The 16,908-nt window shown below is 43.6% G+C and overlaps 3 protein-coding genes across 7 annotated transcripts; 1 reads left to right on the plus strand and 2 right to left on the minus strand.

The window, feature by feature from the left end:
• Window positions 1–289: 289 nt before the first annotated feature.
• Window positions 290–5,200, minus strand: prrt2 (proline-rich transmembrane protein 2). The gene is made up of 5 exons (XM_030077874.1): window positions 4,967–5,200; window positions 3,854–4,136; window positions 3,328–3,626; window positions 3,039–3,168; window positions 290–1,815 (listed from the first exon to the last, which is right to left on the minus strand). Exons 2-5 carry the CDS (start codon window positions 4,077–4,079, stop codon window positions 1,799–1,801), a joined length of 672 nt encoding a protein of 223 aa, XP_029933734.1. The 5' UTR covers window positions 4,080–4,136; window positions 4,967–5,200; the 3' UTR covers window positions 290–1,798.
• Window positions 5,201–5,650: 450 nt separating this feature from the next.
• On the minus strand, window positions 5,651–14,427 carry kif22 (kinesin family member 22). Its single transcript, XM_030077846.1, has 13 exons — window positions 14,149–14,427; window positions 13,511–13,700; window positions 12,778–12,905; window positions 12,260–12,405; window positions 11,230–11,439; window positions 10,084–10,480; window positions 9,434–9,551; window positions 8,307–8,427; window positions 7,806–8,001; window positions 6,953–7,047; window positions 6,384–6,584; window positions 6,099–6,158; window positions 5,651–5,873 (listed from the first exon to the last, which is right to left on the minus strand). Exons 2-13 carry the CDS (start codon window positions 13,696–13,698, stop codon window positions 5,844–5,846), a joined length of 1,890 nt encoding a protein of 629 aa, XP_029933706.1. The 5' UTR covers window positions 13,699–13,700; window positions 14,149–14,427; the 3' UTR covers window positions 5,651–5,843.
• A 242-nt stretch (window positions 14,428–14,669) lies between these two features.
• On the plus strand, window positions 14,670–16,729 carry pagr1 (PAXIP1 associated glutamate-rich protein 1). 5 transcript variants are annotated; one of them, XM_030077873.1, is made up of 5 exons: window positions 14,670–14,688; window positions 15,148–15,348; window positions 15,469–15,805; window positions 15,926–16,014; window positions 16,342–16,729. In XM_030077873.1, the coding sequence occupies exons 2-5, from the start codon at window positions 15,180–15,182 to the stop codon at window positions 16,575–16,577; spliced, it is 831 nt and encodes a 276-aa protein (XP_029933733.1). In that variant the 5' UTR covers window positions 14,670–14,688; window positions 15,148–15,179; the 3' UTR covers window positions 16,578–16,729. The 5 variants fall into 5 exon arrangements, with proteins under 5 accessions (XP_029933733.1, XP_029933731.1, XP_029933729.1 ...); XM_030077871.1 differs by lacking the exon at window positions 14,670–14,688 and adding an exon at window positions 14,696–14,863; XM_030077869.1 differs by lacking the exon at window positions 14,670–14,688 and adding an exon at window positions 14,696–14,857 and having other exon boundaries at window positions 15,145–15,348.
• The last annotated feature ends 179 nt before the right edge of the window (window positions 16,730–16,908 follow it).

Raw genomic sequence — 16,908 nt, forward strand, 5'->3', positions numbered from 1 at the left:
AAGAAACCCCTATTGTTTCAGATCACAGTGACAATTGCAAGTAGATGGAGATTAGAAATCAGGATACACAGGGAATATAATAAGATACCACATTATAAAACCAGCGTTACCCACAGCACTGCTATCACACTCTACCTATTCACACCTTTGAAATCGCACACACTCCAACCACGCCTGAGCCGAGCACTGTTTTCACAAAGAATTTATCAGCAGACATCGTCCTGCTGTATATGATCACAAAATGGGAACTGCCAAGAGCCATTTCATTTCAGTAGCCTCTCTTTTATGCGATGTGATTTTCTTTTTTTGTCTGATTCCCGACAAAACCATGTTAAGACTAAGCTACAGTTACTCAGAGTTGTAATTAGTTCAGAGTAGGACAAAGCATCCCACTGTCTGTCTGGTCTGACAAACACAAGCTACCCGGGGATGCATGTCCTTGTGCTTGTGTGCCAACCTGAGGCTACGGCGATGCCCTGGCACTGACTTTGACTGCGACCACAGTGCAGAGACTATTTAATTTGGTAACCAAATATCGATGCCCATACAATCTCAGCTGTGGCCTGGCACTCTAAGAGCATCACATTATGAAATTACTGGTTCAAAATTTCTAGTATTATTTTATTTTTTTTTCTCCAAAACAATCGGTTACAAACATTATCAAAAGGTAGGCTATAGAAGAAGTAGCATTTGCTATGAACAGCCACTCAACATGTTTTAATCAAGCTATTGTGGTTGTTGTCCACATTTACCCCATTCAGGCGTACAGTATCTCATTACAGTGGTCAGTGGTGTAAAAGAGATGTCCAGTCTGCAATTTTGTAACTTTGTTGTCAGAGTTGAGAGCAAAGCACATGACTTTACGAATAAGAAACTTTTCCTGTGAGTTGTTTTTTTTCTTTTTTTGGCACATATTTTCCTTGCTGTGATGACTTTGCCTGCTTTGCAAGACTTTTCCTAATCCCTTCCATTTTAACACCCATAGCTGGTGCTTGGTAAGCCTCTTTTTTTATCCTCTTTGCCACCTATGCACTCACTCTCAAACACAAAATGTATGGCAGGAGTCATTAAATTCACAGGCAGGACACCCACAGTCTGAAACAAGAATATAATGTGAATGAAAACATTTTTTTTTTTTTTTTTGCTCTCTGAAGAGAATCAAAGTATTTCTTCTCTATGGAGGAAATGGATGCATTTCTTCTCTGTGACTCCGGTGCAACCCAAATCCCCAAAGCTTCTCCATGTATCCAAGGGGATTTAACAGCGAGCTGAATTTCTGATGCATCCTGTCGTCAGTGCAATGAAGGATGGACCTGGCAGACATTTTGTTGGGACTTGCATGTGGCACTGAAGCTGTGAGGCAATCCTTCCCATTTCTCACATAAGATCGCACATTTCTGTAACCGTTGGTCTCCTCCTGTTTTCAAGTCCACCTTGTCTGAGTCAGTTCTGCGGCTGTGACATTGTTCTCGAGGAGATGCTTCTTTTCTCAAGGATAGTCTTGAGTCAGGAATGTGTTGAGCAGAATACGAAGGGACCGGTTAGTCCGACTGTCTACTCCCCTTTCCATCTATCATCGGACGAACAAAACCCCTGACTGAGAGCAGCAGCATCTTGCATATTTTATTTTCTTCCATTAGCAAAAGGATTTATATAGATTACAGAAAGATAAGTAAGCACTGTATATCAGGTGTATAACTGTCACACATCCAGGTAATGACTAGGCGGTAAAGAGACGGTGGTGCAGGTGCGGGCCAGGCGGTCAGTTGCCTTATCCAGTTTCATCCTGGGATGAAACTCAGGTTTTCACATTTACTAAAAAAAGAAAAGGAAGCATATTAGTTCAGCAGCTTTATATTCCGTAACTTAATATGGAAGTATACACTTACACAGACCACAGAGGACGGTTATGTAATGAGAAAATGAAACGTTGTTGAGCCCCTGAGCCCTTTAACTGTAGCTGTGCGTACAATTTTTCTTCCAGTCTTTGAGTAAGTTAATGAGGACATCTCTTTGCTTAATGAGACCCAACAGGCTACAAGTTTGAATGTTCGAAAACAGACAAAGTACAGATAAGTATCCGCTTGAACTGTGGTAAAAAGGAAGGAAAGAGGAAGGGATGAAAAAAAAGAAAGAATATAAGTGGCTGACCCCTAGGTGTGGCTATAACAGACAAATACTAGTTCCTTTCTTTACACAGGGTCACTGACATCATCACTGATCTTTTATCAGAATCCCTTTATTCGCCAAGTACAATATATGTACAGATATTTGTCTTGATAACATTAATGCAGGAACATACCAACAACGCACATACTGACATACATACATATACATAAGGTACAGGGACAACAGGACCTCACATCTAGTGCAAGCAAACAGTGCAAGGCGTACAATAGATGGTAGACTGTAAATATCACTACATATACACACAAAGCAGCCTATCACTGCGCGTTCAGGCAGCACGGCATGCAGTCGGTTACAGCTGAGGGTTAAAGTCCAGTGTTGCAATGGAGAAAACATACCATGGAACCATAGTTTTGTCTCGCATGAAAATGTACGGAGTAAGCTCTGACTTTGTGGACAATCGACATACTAGCTCCTAAGGCTAAAGTGCTGCAGTGTATAAAGACATGTGCAGGCATTATAACGAGTGCAAGATTGCGCAAATTAAGTCGGTAATAGTAAATAGGATAGACTAGACAACAGCAGTGGTGTGGTTACAGTCAGTTTCATAATTTGTGCAAACAGTGCTAAATGAATCTAATGTCGTGGAATAGACAGTCTCAGTAGTGGGGCTGCAGTCAGTTCCCATAGTGGGGTGGGGAGGGAAGACCACATAGTTTGGGTGGACAGAGGGTAGAGTCCTAGGAGGAGACTAGATCAGCAAAAGCAGAGCTATTGCTACAAATCCTTTGTTGTCGAGTCAATATTCACAAGCGAAAAGTAGGAGTAAAGGGAAACCAATCAACTAAGCAAATCTACATGTGGGGGAAAGATGTGAAGTGAGGGTTAAAGGTCAGAGGTGGGACACTCACTGGCCAGGTTGACAATGCAGGCGATGATAATGACCGTCCCTCCTACTAGTGACACCACTGAGAGCAGCTTGGCCACGCGTCCCAGTCGCACGGCGCCGTCCAGGTTTCCCTGCTCAAGACTGTTCTTGGACTAGGAGAAGACCAAACCATCTGTTAGCTCGGGTCTGTGCAGAAATAAGCATTCCCTAAGAAACCTGCAAAGACTGACTTCAGAGCAACAGATGGCAAAATGTCAGTCAGTGGGAAAACAGAAACACCTGTCTTACAGAGGGAATGTGCTCATGCCTACCATGATGGAGTAGACGAATCCCACGATGTTAATGGGCCAGACGGGGCAGAAGCAGGCCAGCACGGCCAGGACGAGGTAGTCTTTGGCCTTGGTCCGGTCCAAAGGTGGGTTGGTGGCGATGCTGGAGTGGCGGGAAAGCGACGGCCTGGGGGAGAAGGCGGTGTAGCCGATGGAGCCTGCCCTGCTCCCCTTGCGGGTCTTGCCGTGGTGATGGGAGTAGGAGATGGAGTGTTGTCTTCTGGGAGGAGAGGAGATGACTGGAGAGCTGCTCTCTGCCGATACTGCATGAGCCTCATTACCTATACATGAGGACGGAAGGCAAACGAAGAGGATGAGTAAATGCTGAAAGATTAATTGAATGCGTGTGTGTTTTGTCTCTGGAGGTCTCTCTCTCTGTGTGTGTGCACTGTTTGGTGCGCTAAAATCGAAAGTTCAATGGAATTTGACTTGCCCTGAGCTAAATGACCAAGCACGGCCTGTCCTGAATTTCTCACTGACGTAAATGAGGTATAACTCGGCCACCTACTGTTCTCCAGTTTCTCATTGATCACGATGACGAGCTCTCCTTTGGATTTGCTGCGGGGGGGCCTCGAGCCGGCCTGGCTGGTGCCGCGGATGAACTGGTCGCCTCTCACGGCTGGGCACGCTACAGAGACAAGGGCCTGGTCTGACAGACAGGCATCCTGGTCCAGCAGTGATGGTTGCTCCTCCCCTGGCCAAATGGCAGGGGTTGACATGGTGCTCACGGCCATACTGACAAGCAAAATGAAGCCTCCGCCTGTGGTTCAGTCCTGTGTGTGCTCGTACACCTAGGGAACCAGACAATGGTTTAACCAGCAACGTAAACAAAGCCTGCTCCCCCCCATCTACTGTTTATGCACGGCTTCAAGCTCTCCAGAGTTTAATTCAGCTCTAACTAACTAGGCTCACAGGCATCAGAGCGCTCCTTGTTATCCACCATGACTTCAGGTGATAATGCTCAACCTAAACCCTGATTTTTTTACTACTTATCATACCATGTATAAGAAGTAAGTAGGCTTAAGTTAAACACAACACAACAAGTAAAACATTCAATACACTCATAGTCCACCGCATTGTTGCACAGACCGTAAAGATGAGCCAAGAGTTCATAATAATTTATCAAATAACAAAAAGCTTGGTCACAATGACATATGGGAACGAGGAGTACAAAGGCATGGCAGGTGCAGGCAGGTTCCTTTGAAATGATGCGTGCACTGGCCAAAGTCTCAGTGCAGGTGTGTACATATGCTATTATTTCATCATGTGTACACACACACCAGCCTTGGAAAACAGGGCATATGGTGGCCAGTTCTTCAGCACAGAACAATAGGAAAGGACAAGCGAAAATGAGCCTGGGGACAAAGCCAGAGGGGGGAAAAACATCACGGGTAGAGGAGTGGGAGCATGCTGCTGATTAATTAGCTGACTGCTGATCTGCATTCAATACATGTCCGTTGCTAAATTGCAGTGATAAGCAGAAAAATCCGTGCAGCTAGCAGGGGATTCTTACACGGGAAACAAATGCAATTGCTACTATATATATCAAATCAGGCTTTCTGTACATGAATTTTGACGCGTGCAGAAAGAGGGAAACGTGACAGAAAAGCATCAGACTGACCTTTTTAATCCAGCGCCCGTCTCAATACACAGAGAATGTCCCTGACTTCGGCATCATGCTGTTCTCAGGAAAATCAGACGCGAGCAGCAGCGAGCATCTCCCCTCCGCCGCTGTGCATTTGCAGGTAGCAGGCGTGAGCCACCAGACCCTGATGCGGCCGATTCCTTTGTTGTGTATTAAAGATGTGGCGTGCAGGATTGGCTGGTGTCAAAGCGCTGTGCTGGGATGGGGAGTCTCCTAAATGGCCGGGTGGCTCCAAGTGTGTGTGTGTGTGTGTGTGTGTGTGTACACGCGCGCGCACAGGGAGGTGGGGTGGGGGGCGTGAAATGAATAAAGTGAAATCAAGCAGACTACGTGCTGAGGGGAAAGGGGGTGGGGGGCAGATACTCGGGAACGGATGTACATTACAGCATTTTCCTATTCTCTCCTCGTATCAGATGCTGACACTGAATATGTGGCCGAGGCAAGAAATACTGCTTCATTACAGCATCAACCTTGAGGATGCCCTGTCTCCGCCTTGTGCTGACAGGGCTTCATGATTAGCTCTGTTAGATCAGCTCTGCGATATGACATAATACTGTATCCCAATCATGGTGATTCATTGATCTCCAACCACAGGTCACAGTAGCCTATGCTCAAACTAACAATCACATTTATTGATCATAACAGAATAAACACAGAAAACACATTGAGCAGGAGATGTTTATTTAAAAAAAAGCAATATTACGCCATCAGGTGGGACAAAGCCGTAACTACAAAAACACCACAAACGTAGTAGCAAATAAAAGCTTTCGAAGATAATAAACAAGATATTTACATTAAAAAGTTGCTCATAAATGTGATTTGTGTAAAAGAGAAAAACTGAAGGAAAAAAAAATCACTTCCCCATGGCACTCAGAATGTTTGCCTGAAAGGAAAAAAGAAAAAAAAAATTCAAAGGAGTGATTAATAAGAGCAGCAAGAACATCATTGGAGGAGTAAATCATATCAGCTTAATGAAACAAGTTTCTCTCTTCAAATTTTAATAATTCTTCACAGAAAATGTTTTTTAAGCAGTCATTCTTTAATTTGAAACTAACAAGCTTTTTTTTTTTATCATCTCACGTTTGACTCATTCATCACATCTGCTTACCTTCATGAAGGAAGAAAACCTTTTTTCTGTCATACCCTCAATTTTAGTCAGATCTTCCACCTGGGAAATGATGGAAAATCATTACACCTACCCCAAAAGAAACATCTTGACCAAAGTCACTGCAGCTAAATTCAACCTTCAACATTTGTAAACAAACAGACAAAAAAACAGAACGAAATTGGAAAGCAGGGCCAAGATCTGCCGTCCTGCAGAGCCTTCAACAGGATGACTGAAAATACCCCTCAAAGCAGAGCTGGAGTGAGCCTTTGTGTTTTCTCCACCAACCTTTGTGAAATGCCCATGGATTTCCCTCCAGCCCAGGATAAGTTTGGCCTTCTTGTCGCCGATCTGCTGCAGCTCCTTCAGCTCCTTGAGGGAGCCTGTGTTGAGAATTCGCAGGATGGTCTGTCTGGACTGCTCCAGCACCGATGTGTCAAGCTGGGACTCCCAACCATTCACCTTGATGTTTTCTTTGCCCTCTGGCTCCTGACAGAGAATGGAGATTCAGATTGAAGTTATTCAACAGTAATGGATCGAACTGCACCCCTGTCAAAAAGTAGTTTGTTTGAGCTAAATAACAGTATTTGATGAAAACTCAGTTCAGCTAAAGGGTAATGTTTTGACCACATTTAGACCCCCAAATAATATTCTATATATCATGAAAATCAGAGTATCAAATTTTTTTCTCACACATTGATCTTCAAAGGGAGGAACTTTGGCCTAATTCATTCTAGAAATCATGCAGTGTTTAGTCTAACAAGCACAGCTAAGACATTCCACTACATCAGCTCATATCTGATGCTCACACTTCTGCAAAGTGTCAAGCTAAGCACAGTCCTAGCACGGCTGCTGACCTCAAACTGGTCTGAAAGCTTCTTCTCTTTCTTCTTGACACAGACCGATTGTTTTTTGACAACTGCAATCTGCTGAAGAGGCTGGAGCTGGGACACTGGTGGGAGAAACACACATACACTTAATTTCAAATTCATACAGCACTACAGAGAACATGACAATGTGTAGTCGAATGAAACAAGGTAACTGGGCAGAAAGCCATAAAGCAAAAGAGCAGCAAATATTTGCAACAAGACGTGCCGTTTCATATTTCTGTTGTTAAGAAAATAAATACACACACTACAGCAATGTTTCAAAGCCAAATGCATGACTCAATACAAGCAGCAAGGGAAGTTCTGCAGCCCATTCCCGTAGCTGCTGAGATATATGGAAATAATTCCTCCTCATCAACATTTGATATACTTTCTGGCTCCTATACTGTAGACTGAGCTCTTGTATCAGATTGCAGCTCATTAATATCCAATGATTCAACATGGTGGAATGAGTCACTGACTGTAACGATCTTAATGGGAAATGTGAACAACAGAGAAACAACAACAAAAAAAAAAATACTAAAATAACTTTCCTGTGTGGGTTATTTCTTTGTAACGCCTACTGTCTCAGTATTATGGCTCTGGCATTCACACTTGTTACTATTAGTTACTTGTAATTTTAGTAATATAGTAATTCTGATTTCTAACAACTTCTAATTTGTTGTTGAATGTCAGATACATTTATAAAACAAAAATGTAAGACGCAATTTCAACAATATAAACAGTATGACAGACAATGGCGAAAAACAGTATCAAAATCAAATGGAATAAGAGAGATCCCAAAATTGCTGTTAAATTAATGCATCAGTAATTTCTAACTGACCCTGTAGGGGTTGAACCACAGCTTGCTGTTTTTTGGGTTTGTTGATGTTGGGCTGCTTCCTTTGCAGAGGAGCATTGTTATTCTTGAAGATGGGCTCTTTGCTGGCACTGGACGATTCTCCCATCACACCATCACTTGCCAGCCGATTGAGTAGCATGGCCTTGCTTTCAAACTCCCTCTGCTTCTCTTTGAGTTCCTGCAGAAACAGGTTAAACCCAGTTGGCTATCAAACATTCATGGACAAGCGTTGATGGCTGATGACGAGTCCTGCCCATTTCAAAATGCCATCATAAATTAAAGGTTCAGTGTTGAAAGGCTCTCCAACCAAAGTAAGATACTTTGATTAAAATTAGATGACATCAGCATCTGCTACACCCGAATTTATAGAGGGAAAAAAAAAAAAAAAAACATTCGAGATTTGTTACAACCTCCCTTTGTTTGTGTTAGAGTCACTGGCTCTGATACAGTCAAGCTCAGCAGTGTGTGAGTGTGAGTGTTCACCTGTATCTCTTTGCGAGACTGGGCCACATGTTTCAGCATATTGAGTCTATCTTTCTCCTGGCAGCTCATCATCAGCTTCTCCAGAGCTAGGAGCCTGTCCATCACTGACAGCTCTGACGGACTGAGGACACACACACACAGCAACAGAAGACAACAGTAGTTAGACAAAAGAGAGGGAAGTGGGGTGACAGTAATGGGGGAAGAAGCAGAACCCAGACAGACAGTCAGAGTGACTGCTTGTCTCTATTCCAAGGAGATTCCAGCAGACACAAGTGGACATGTTGCAAATAAAGACCTGCTTTCAAGGCAGAATGAGTAGAATTTTCCTAAAAACAATGTACAGATTCATACAAATATAAACCTACTCAATCATCACTTATGACCCGTCCAACCTGCAACAACAAATCCTAGTCACTCAGCCTTTAACGACCCCAACAGACTGTGATATTTCAGCAGTCGTGTAAGTTTACAGCAAACCACACTGAGCAACATGGATTTAATGTACTTGGGTATGACATCACGTCTGATGTATGTAGACTTTATGTTGATCACACCTACTCAAACTTATAGGCTATGACACAAGTCAATATCCAAGAAAATGTCATCAGCATGTGTCATTCATCTGCGCCACTATAGTGGGAAACAATGAAAAATAAGCAAGAATGGAGCCCTTGCAATAGTGAAATTAATGGGTTCAGAAAAAACTTCGAAGAAGAGGGGGAGGCAGTGTCGTGTTGGATCAGTGCATCATTCCTATTTGTTGGTTAGCAGGCATAGGTTGTAACAGCAGTCACATTATGAGATGTTTATCCTGAATTTCTGCCACTGTCAGAATTGTGTCCCAGGATCTCTCTGGTCCCCAGACTGTGACAACGGCCATCTTTGCACCTTTGTCAAAGTGCAAAGTAGAGCCACAAGCAAAGATAATGGTATATTTCTTTAACATCATCTTTCATCTAGGACAGCCCAAAATCGCACAGCGTGTACCCAGCTTAAGCATCTGCTACCAAGTCCTGGCCAACTGCTCTGAGGCCACGGCCTGTTTATAATACTATGATACAAGTGAAAATGCCATCTACGAAAAGCAGACACATGAAACTGTCATAGTTTGGTATGTGTTCTCCAACCTGTGTGGGTGTGCTGGGGGTGAGGCAGCTTCCTGCTCTGTTTTTTTCACATCTTTTTGCCTCTTCTTCTGGGGCTCAGCGGCAGACTCCCCTGTCTGGTCCTCTCTGGGCCGCTTCACTGGAAGACAGAAGGAAATTAACAGCTTAGTATTCAGTGCACTCAAGCAACAGCACTTGTGGAGCTCTCTCCAGAGTGTAAAGCAATTCAGATGAAAACGGCACAGCATCAGTCCAGGCTGCATTGCAGTGCTTGAACTGAAGCCAACGGCAGAACAGTAGTATCTAATCATGAGAGACGTGATCAAAACAAAGACAAATTAATTAAATGAAGCAGCAAAACACAAACATATATTAGATATGAGGAACTTATATCTTAAAAAATAATGACATTCTGAACAAGTTTAAAAGTGACATCCATCACACTCACAGCTATATTTAAGTAATCTGCCTTACGTGGGCCCCTACTGACCTTGGATTAAAAATAATAATAAAAAAAAACTATTCTGTCTCTCCCTCTTTTTTTTCTGGCTTGCTGAAGAGAGGTAAGTGAATTACCCACTCACCTTGAATATTAATGTATATTTACTTCTCTGAACTAAGGCTGACAGTATTTTACTCTCCATCGAAACACAGATGCTTCTCTAACTCACCTTGCAGTGCAGGCACAGTCACCGTTTCACGGACGAAGGGCTTGTTAACGATGAGCTTGGACTTTGCAGCGAAGTTGAGTGCACTGAAGGTATCAAAGTAGTACTTGTACTCGGGCGCAATGTTGGTGATCATGACCGAGTGCGCTGAGCCGCCAAGAGAGTCCTGCAGCAGCCGTGTCAGCTTACTGTCTCTGTATGGCACGCGAACACCGACACCAGTGTTAAGAGAATCCACCACTTTGCTGAGGGTGAAAAGAGACAGGTTGATGGCACCGCTTTCCTTCAGACGGATGCCTTGGTTGCCTGTGCGCCGATTGTCCTCAGACCCGGCCAGATCGACCAGGTACAGCTTGCCGGTCTGCTGGCGGTGGGGCAAAGCGAGCTGGGTCCGCACCACCTGGGGAGAGAGAGGGTTGACAGAGAGAGACCATCAGGTTGAGGAGATGGAGTGGGACAGGGGTGGGGTATGGATACAGGTACAAAATGGAGAAGCAGACGGACCACATAAAAGTATGAAATGGAACACCAAGCAAAAAAAGACAAAAAAGACAGAAAAACTACAAAAAACAGTGAACAAGGAACCCATTGTCACCAACACCCACCAATATACAAAGATTTATCAAAAACCCAAAGAGTGTATCACAATGGTGATGCCTTTTCCTTTTCCATTTGTGAAAAACTTAATGTACAAGGTATTTAATGTCTTCAAAATCCAGCTATCTTAGAAAGAATGTGTAGGAAAAGATCACTAAATTGTGGTAACACCTATCGTTTAGGTTTATGATACACTGTTAACATACTTGTTTTTCAGTGATATGCTGCAGGAATGAGAACCACGTAGGAGAGTAAAAAGTTGATGCTAGTGTGTAGCTCTCCAAAGCAATCCCAAAAGCCCAACAGCAGCCAGTAGGAAGAGTTGCAGAGAGCATTACTTTAAGCACCCGCTACCAAATCCTGGCCTACTGCACCAAGGCCACGACCTGTTTAAGATGCTGTCAAGCTTGGCATAGTTCAAAACAGTCAGAATAGCTCTTTAACAATATTTAGTTACATTGTCATTTGACATAAAAAATACAACTTACAGCTCTTGGACAACAAAATGCATAAATGCTCCATTCTCAGTGTTAGTGACGTAATGCATCAAACCTTGATGAGGAGGATGGCATGACTGCGACTGGAGCGCTGGTTCAGCTTGGTGGAGGCAGTGGTGCGATTGAGGCTAGCAGGGATAAAATGTCTGTCGAAATCAGAGAAAGAGGAGAGCGGCGTTTCTGTGAGTCCTGGAATAAGAATGTTCTTGTCCTTGTCCTCTCGGATGGGAAGGTCCTGAGAGCCCGGCGATAGCAGATCTAGCACCTGATAGTAAGAGAGAGAGACGGAGTCACAGACAGTACAACCCCAATCGAAGACACACACTTGAAGCCTCTTGTGTTTTATGTGTGGCTAATTTCAGTGCAATGAAACTGAAGTAAGTTGAAGATACTAGACACGAGCTGTTCAGTTTTGGTCACTGGGGTGGTGAATTTGACATTGCAATGACAAATGGAGCAATTTAAGCCCCCACGTTATATGGTGAATATGCTTTAAATGACACTTTGTTTTGAGTAGCTAAGTAACTATAACAGAAGGCATGACAGCACAAGCCCAAATGTGAATACCAGGTTCACCAAACTAATGGCGCTTTTCCATTAGTACCTACTTGGCTCGACTCTTCTCGGTTTGTAAGCTTTTCCATTACGTGGTAGTATCTGGTATCAGGTACTATTTTAGTACCTACTCAGCCGGGGTTCCAAGCGAGCTGAGTCGAGCCGAAATGTGACGTAAACGCTGTGCAGGCCACTAATTGGACAGGGAGTGACGACACATGAGAGCGACTCCTTTACGAAATCCAAACCCGGCATTTTTAAAAGATAACGGCAACAGCGACCGTGCGCATTGATCATCGCTGAAGTTGACAAAGTTGGAAAATGGCAAGCAAAACGGTACTGTGGTCAAAGGAAGACGTGGACACTTTTCTGTGCTTGGCGGTGTGGCCGCCTTGCTATGATGACTCCACCGACGGCGAGGTGGAACTCTATAGTAATGGAAAACCACCAAAACTGAGGCGAGCCGAGTAGGTACTGGTGGAAAAGTGCCATAAGTTCTCATCTTGGTGTATACAGCCTTCTAATCTTACCTTCTCATTATAGATTTCCAAGTAAGACATGCCAACGCTGTAGTCCCATCCATCGTCCTTAGTCTTGACCAAGTTGAAGACCTCACGAACGGCCCGGGGAATCACCCCCGGCTGCTCTGGACTGCCCAACATGGTGTGGGTCTTACCTAAAGAGGAGAACAGGGATAGTCAGCAAAACAAAATGAATGAATTGCTTGCAGTAATGTGCCCAATTGGGAAGTAAAAGCATATTGCCAAAACAGATCATAGGCCACAAGTTGTATTTGAGAAAACTAAACAAATCCAAAAATTGTATTAACTCGTTAAATTGCAGTACCTTGGCTGCACGCATCCTAATCTAGAGGGATATATTTATATTCACTGAACTAGTTTTCACATATTAGTCTAACTAATATGGTTTACTGAAAAATGAAACTGAGAAAAGGTGGCCAACAAAGTATTTCATGTTTGCCTACTGCATGGAAAATGGTGAATTAAAGATAAAACATGATAACAGGTGAAGAAGAGAGATTTTATACCAGCTCCTGTGGGTCCATAGGCAAAGACGCTGGCATTCTGTCCGTTCAGTATGTGGGACAGAATGGGCTTCACAGATGAGAGGAAAACTTCTTGCTGTGTAGTTTGTTCACCATGGAAAGCATCAAAACTGAAACAACATCCACATTATGATAAGATTAACTGCTGGGCAATACAGAAAGCACAAAAGCAGGTATGAATTCTTGTTTCAAATGGCCAACAAAATTTAGACATAAATCTGATGTTTTGTTTTTTTTTACTTGTTGCAAGTGCCTAGAACATTGTTTTACTGTTAAAGCAGTTTTCATTTTGCCCACGGTTCCATAAGCACATGTTTCTTCTAATTTTACTTTACCCCACCATGAGTTCCCAGTATTTTAAATTCTATGATAAACAGTAGGGAACATTAAATATTGCATTATCTAGATATGAACATGCCTGATATCAATATCTCGAAAGGCAACAATGCATACAACATCAAATTTAGGATGAGGTCTAAGACAGTGATCGGTCTGTTCTGATCAATAAAATATTTAGTGAAGTAACTGCATTTTCTACATCCAGTTGGTGTTATTATGCTTAATTTTCACTGTTGCTTCAAAATTTCAGATAGGTGTGACCCCATAGCCATATCATATATCATATAGCTACTGAGACATAAATATCGAGGCTTTGTCCACATCGTGCAGCGCTGATAAACAGTGTAGAGCCTGCAGGTGAGCTGAGGACACTGACTGGTATTTGACTGTTTCCGTGGCGTTCCTCCAGTTGATTATCTCCAGGTTCTGGGAGTCGAGGCCTCTGACACAGGGCCCCTCGCCTTTCTCGTCCTGCTTGTCCATGTAGGGCCGGAGACGGACTGCCACCCGGACCCTGGAGGTCTTCCTGCCTCCCCCGTCCGACACCGCAACACGCTGGGCCATGTCTGCGAGGTCAAAAATAAGCCAGTGTCTGAACTGATAATGCGTTGACTTACTTACCCGTTGCTTTAGCACTGTACAGAGGACTAAGTAACTAAAAATCTAATAACTTCTGTTTCCAAACAACGGCCTGCTACATATTTTGTAAGACCTTTTTCACAGCTAATCCATCAAGAGTCCTGGTGTTGTTCATGCTAATTCACTGGAAAGACTCCGTTACACTTAAATGGAGCGGAGCTAATCAATCTCATTAGTATGAGTATGCTCATCCCGTTGTTTCATATTTCATGTAATATGGCTGCTGTAAAAATGGTCTAGAGTAAGCTATCTCTACATTAGCTAACTTTGTTATTGCTAGCTAACAAGCTAGCCTCAACGCCACGTCCCCAAAAAAGCTAATAGGAGCTTCTCGTTATGGAGAAAAGTGTTATCAACTATTTCGACCGAGCTTACCTGTTTTACAACGGATTTAAAATACAAACGCTTCGGTTTGCTCCCCTCTGTATGTTATTCTCCGGGGTTTACTGTTAACGACATCACGAAAACCGTGTTTTAACAATGGCGGTTGGGCCTTTCTTTCACCGGACAAATTTCAAATGAAGTGCGCTGAAGCCGGAAACTAGAACTAGCCAATCAGAGCTGTCCAAAACACTGGCGCCTGTTTGACGTCGAGTGTTTAATCTGTTTATTAAACTTAAACAAAAATACCACACTCATTTGCGAAACTGCACCAAAATGGCATATAAAGGCATGGCATGTATTTTACGAAGTTTAAATCAACAATAAATCGTATTAGTGCGGCAAACTTCGGTTTTATCCCCTCCCAGCGTCCGTTTGACGTCCTCCTACGTGCTTTTGCGTGCTGCGCAGGAAGTCAGCTCAACACAGATCTGTATCCCACACGAGCCGTCGGCAGGTGGAGCTCTGCGCCGAGACTTGACGATCCGCATGCTGTGCGATCAGCGGAAATGCACATTTCGGCAACCCAGACAGGTCGCTGCACACCGTTTTTCGGTTCAAAATGGCGCTATGTTTACGTCTCTGCATGTTATTCTGTTATTCCTAGCAAGTATGATGGCGAGCTTGGATGGTTTTATTCACTCGGGAAGATAATCTGACATTGCATTTGCATCAACGGCCGGTCTACGATACACAGAATACGGTAAAGGTCAATGTCGATTGCAGTTTGCAGGTTCAATTAGCTGACGATCAGGCCTGACGTTAGCTAACTTACGCTTAACTTAAGTTAGACACCGAAGCTAACATTAAAAATGCATTGAGATTGATCATTACTCAACTTAAATAACCACTAAGATGTTTTTAACGTGTATACAAACGTAGTAGCTCTTGGTTGGCATTACTTTACACAATTACCTACTGTTGGAATATTAATTCATGTGTTTGAAGTGCTGTTGTGTTTGCATTTGTTTTCACATCAACTTTATCCAGCAGATCTGACGTGAGAAACTTCAGCTTCAGGAAGGATGCAGGCTGAGGCCACGGACTCCTCTCTGAGGGAGGGGATAGAGGCTCTGGGAGTGAGGGAGGCAGAGAGGAGTGCTGCAAAGCAGGAGGAGGAGGGCAGCAAAGAGCAGCAGGACACCGAGATGGTCGCTGCAACAGGGGAGGACACAACATCCAATGATGCAAAAGGTGACAATGACACAATCTCATTCAATTAATCTTTTCTTCCCCCATCATGCTTTTTTTCCCCCCTATCAGTAAGAAGTTTTAGTTAATATGTCTTGCTTTTCTTTCCTCCCACTGTCTCAGATGGGGAAGATGGAGACGCAGTGGAAGGAGAAGAGCACAAGGAGGAAGTTAAAGCAGACACAGCGATGGATGGTGGAGAAGAAAAACAGGGAGTGGAGGGGGACGGGGAGTGGGAGCTTGCATACAGCGATGAGGAAATGGAGGACCCCAAAAACTGGATGCCGCCACCCGCTGAGATCAAAAGACTGTATGAGCTCCTCGCCAAAGGGGAGATGCTGGAGTTGAACTTTGTGCCGCTCCCCAGGAGGCCCCCCACGCCTGAGCGCACCCCCTCACCTGAGAGAGACGAGGAGGAGGAGGCGGCCAAAGAAAGGGAGAGGGAGGAGAGGGAACGCAAGTGAGTTGTGACACCTTCATGCTGAAACCTGCCCAGTTATTCCACTTTGACAGGACACATTTGAGTTTGCATTCTGTTAATGGATGTAAGGCATGTTCAAAACCTGATTTTGCTTTCCAGGCCTCCGACTCCAACAGAGTTTGACTTTGATGAGGAGCAAATGCAAGCCACTCCGAAAAATGCCTTCATCAACAGACGCAGAACACCAGGTAAGAAAAAAACCCAATATTAACTACTTTTAATTTCCATATTACAAGAAGTTGTGATTATTTTATTAGTGGTGGCTCCTAAGCATACTATTCTGGTGCTGAATGTAGTTTCTGGCCTAAGTTAAATCGCACATAAATAAACAAACTTTTATTCATCTTTTTCATTCCATCCCTTTGTACATCAAGAATTTCTAGTTAAAAATGGTGGCAGAAAAAAGGACTCTTTATATAGTAATATTCAGGAAAATGAAGGCATCGTCATTGTTGTGCAGCCCTAATAAGTGGACGCTGTGAAATCAGGTTAATTTATTTCGTTTTATATCCCAGGATCTTCGGCCCGCGCCTCTGTGAAAAGGGAAGCCCGGCTGGACAAGGTGCTGTCAGACATGAAGCGCCACCAGAAGATGGAGGAGCACATCCTGCGTACGGGGCGAGATCTGTTCAAGAGTGACAAGAAGCTGGAGGAGGCCCTGTCTCCCAACAGCCAGAAAGAGCGCGAGAAGGAGAGGGAGCGAGACAGCAACCCCAACACTATCTTCTCCCCGAGACAGAGGAGATACTGAAGTATTAAAGAGAAACGAGGACTCTGCCCAGCAGGAAGCAAGGCCAAGAGCTTTCATAGGCTCTTTTTCAAAACTTGAATTTTGTATGTAATGGACTTTTCTATGTTTTCTATGTGTGTTTTGTATGATGGTAATAAACATTTTAACCTTGATGAATGTGATTAACTGATGACATTGAAGCACTGGAAATAGGGATGAAACTTGCACTTAGTCCTGTTCTTTTATATTTTCATCATGAGGAGTAATTTCCTTTCTAAAGCTGCTCATTAAAAGCTCTTCTGTTAGTCAGCAGCTCTTTCAGCTAATATGCAATCATCACAGTTTCAGAGGA

The sequence above is a fragment of the Myripristis murdjan genome, chromosome 19 (genome assembly GCF_902150065.1).
Source record: "Myripristis murdjan chromosome 19, fMyrMur1.1, whole genome shotgun sequence".
Lineage (NCBI taxonomy): Eukaryota > Metazoa > Chordata > Actinopteri > Holocentriformes > Holocentridae > Myripristis > Myripristis murdjan.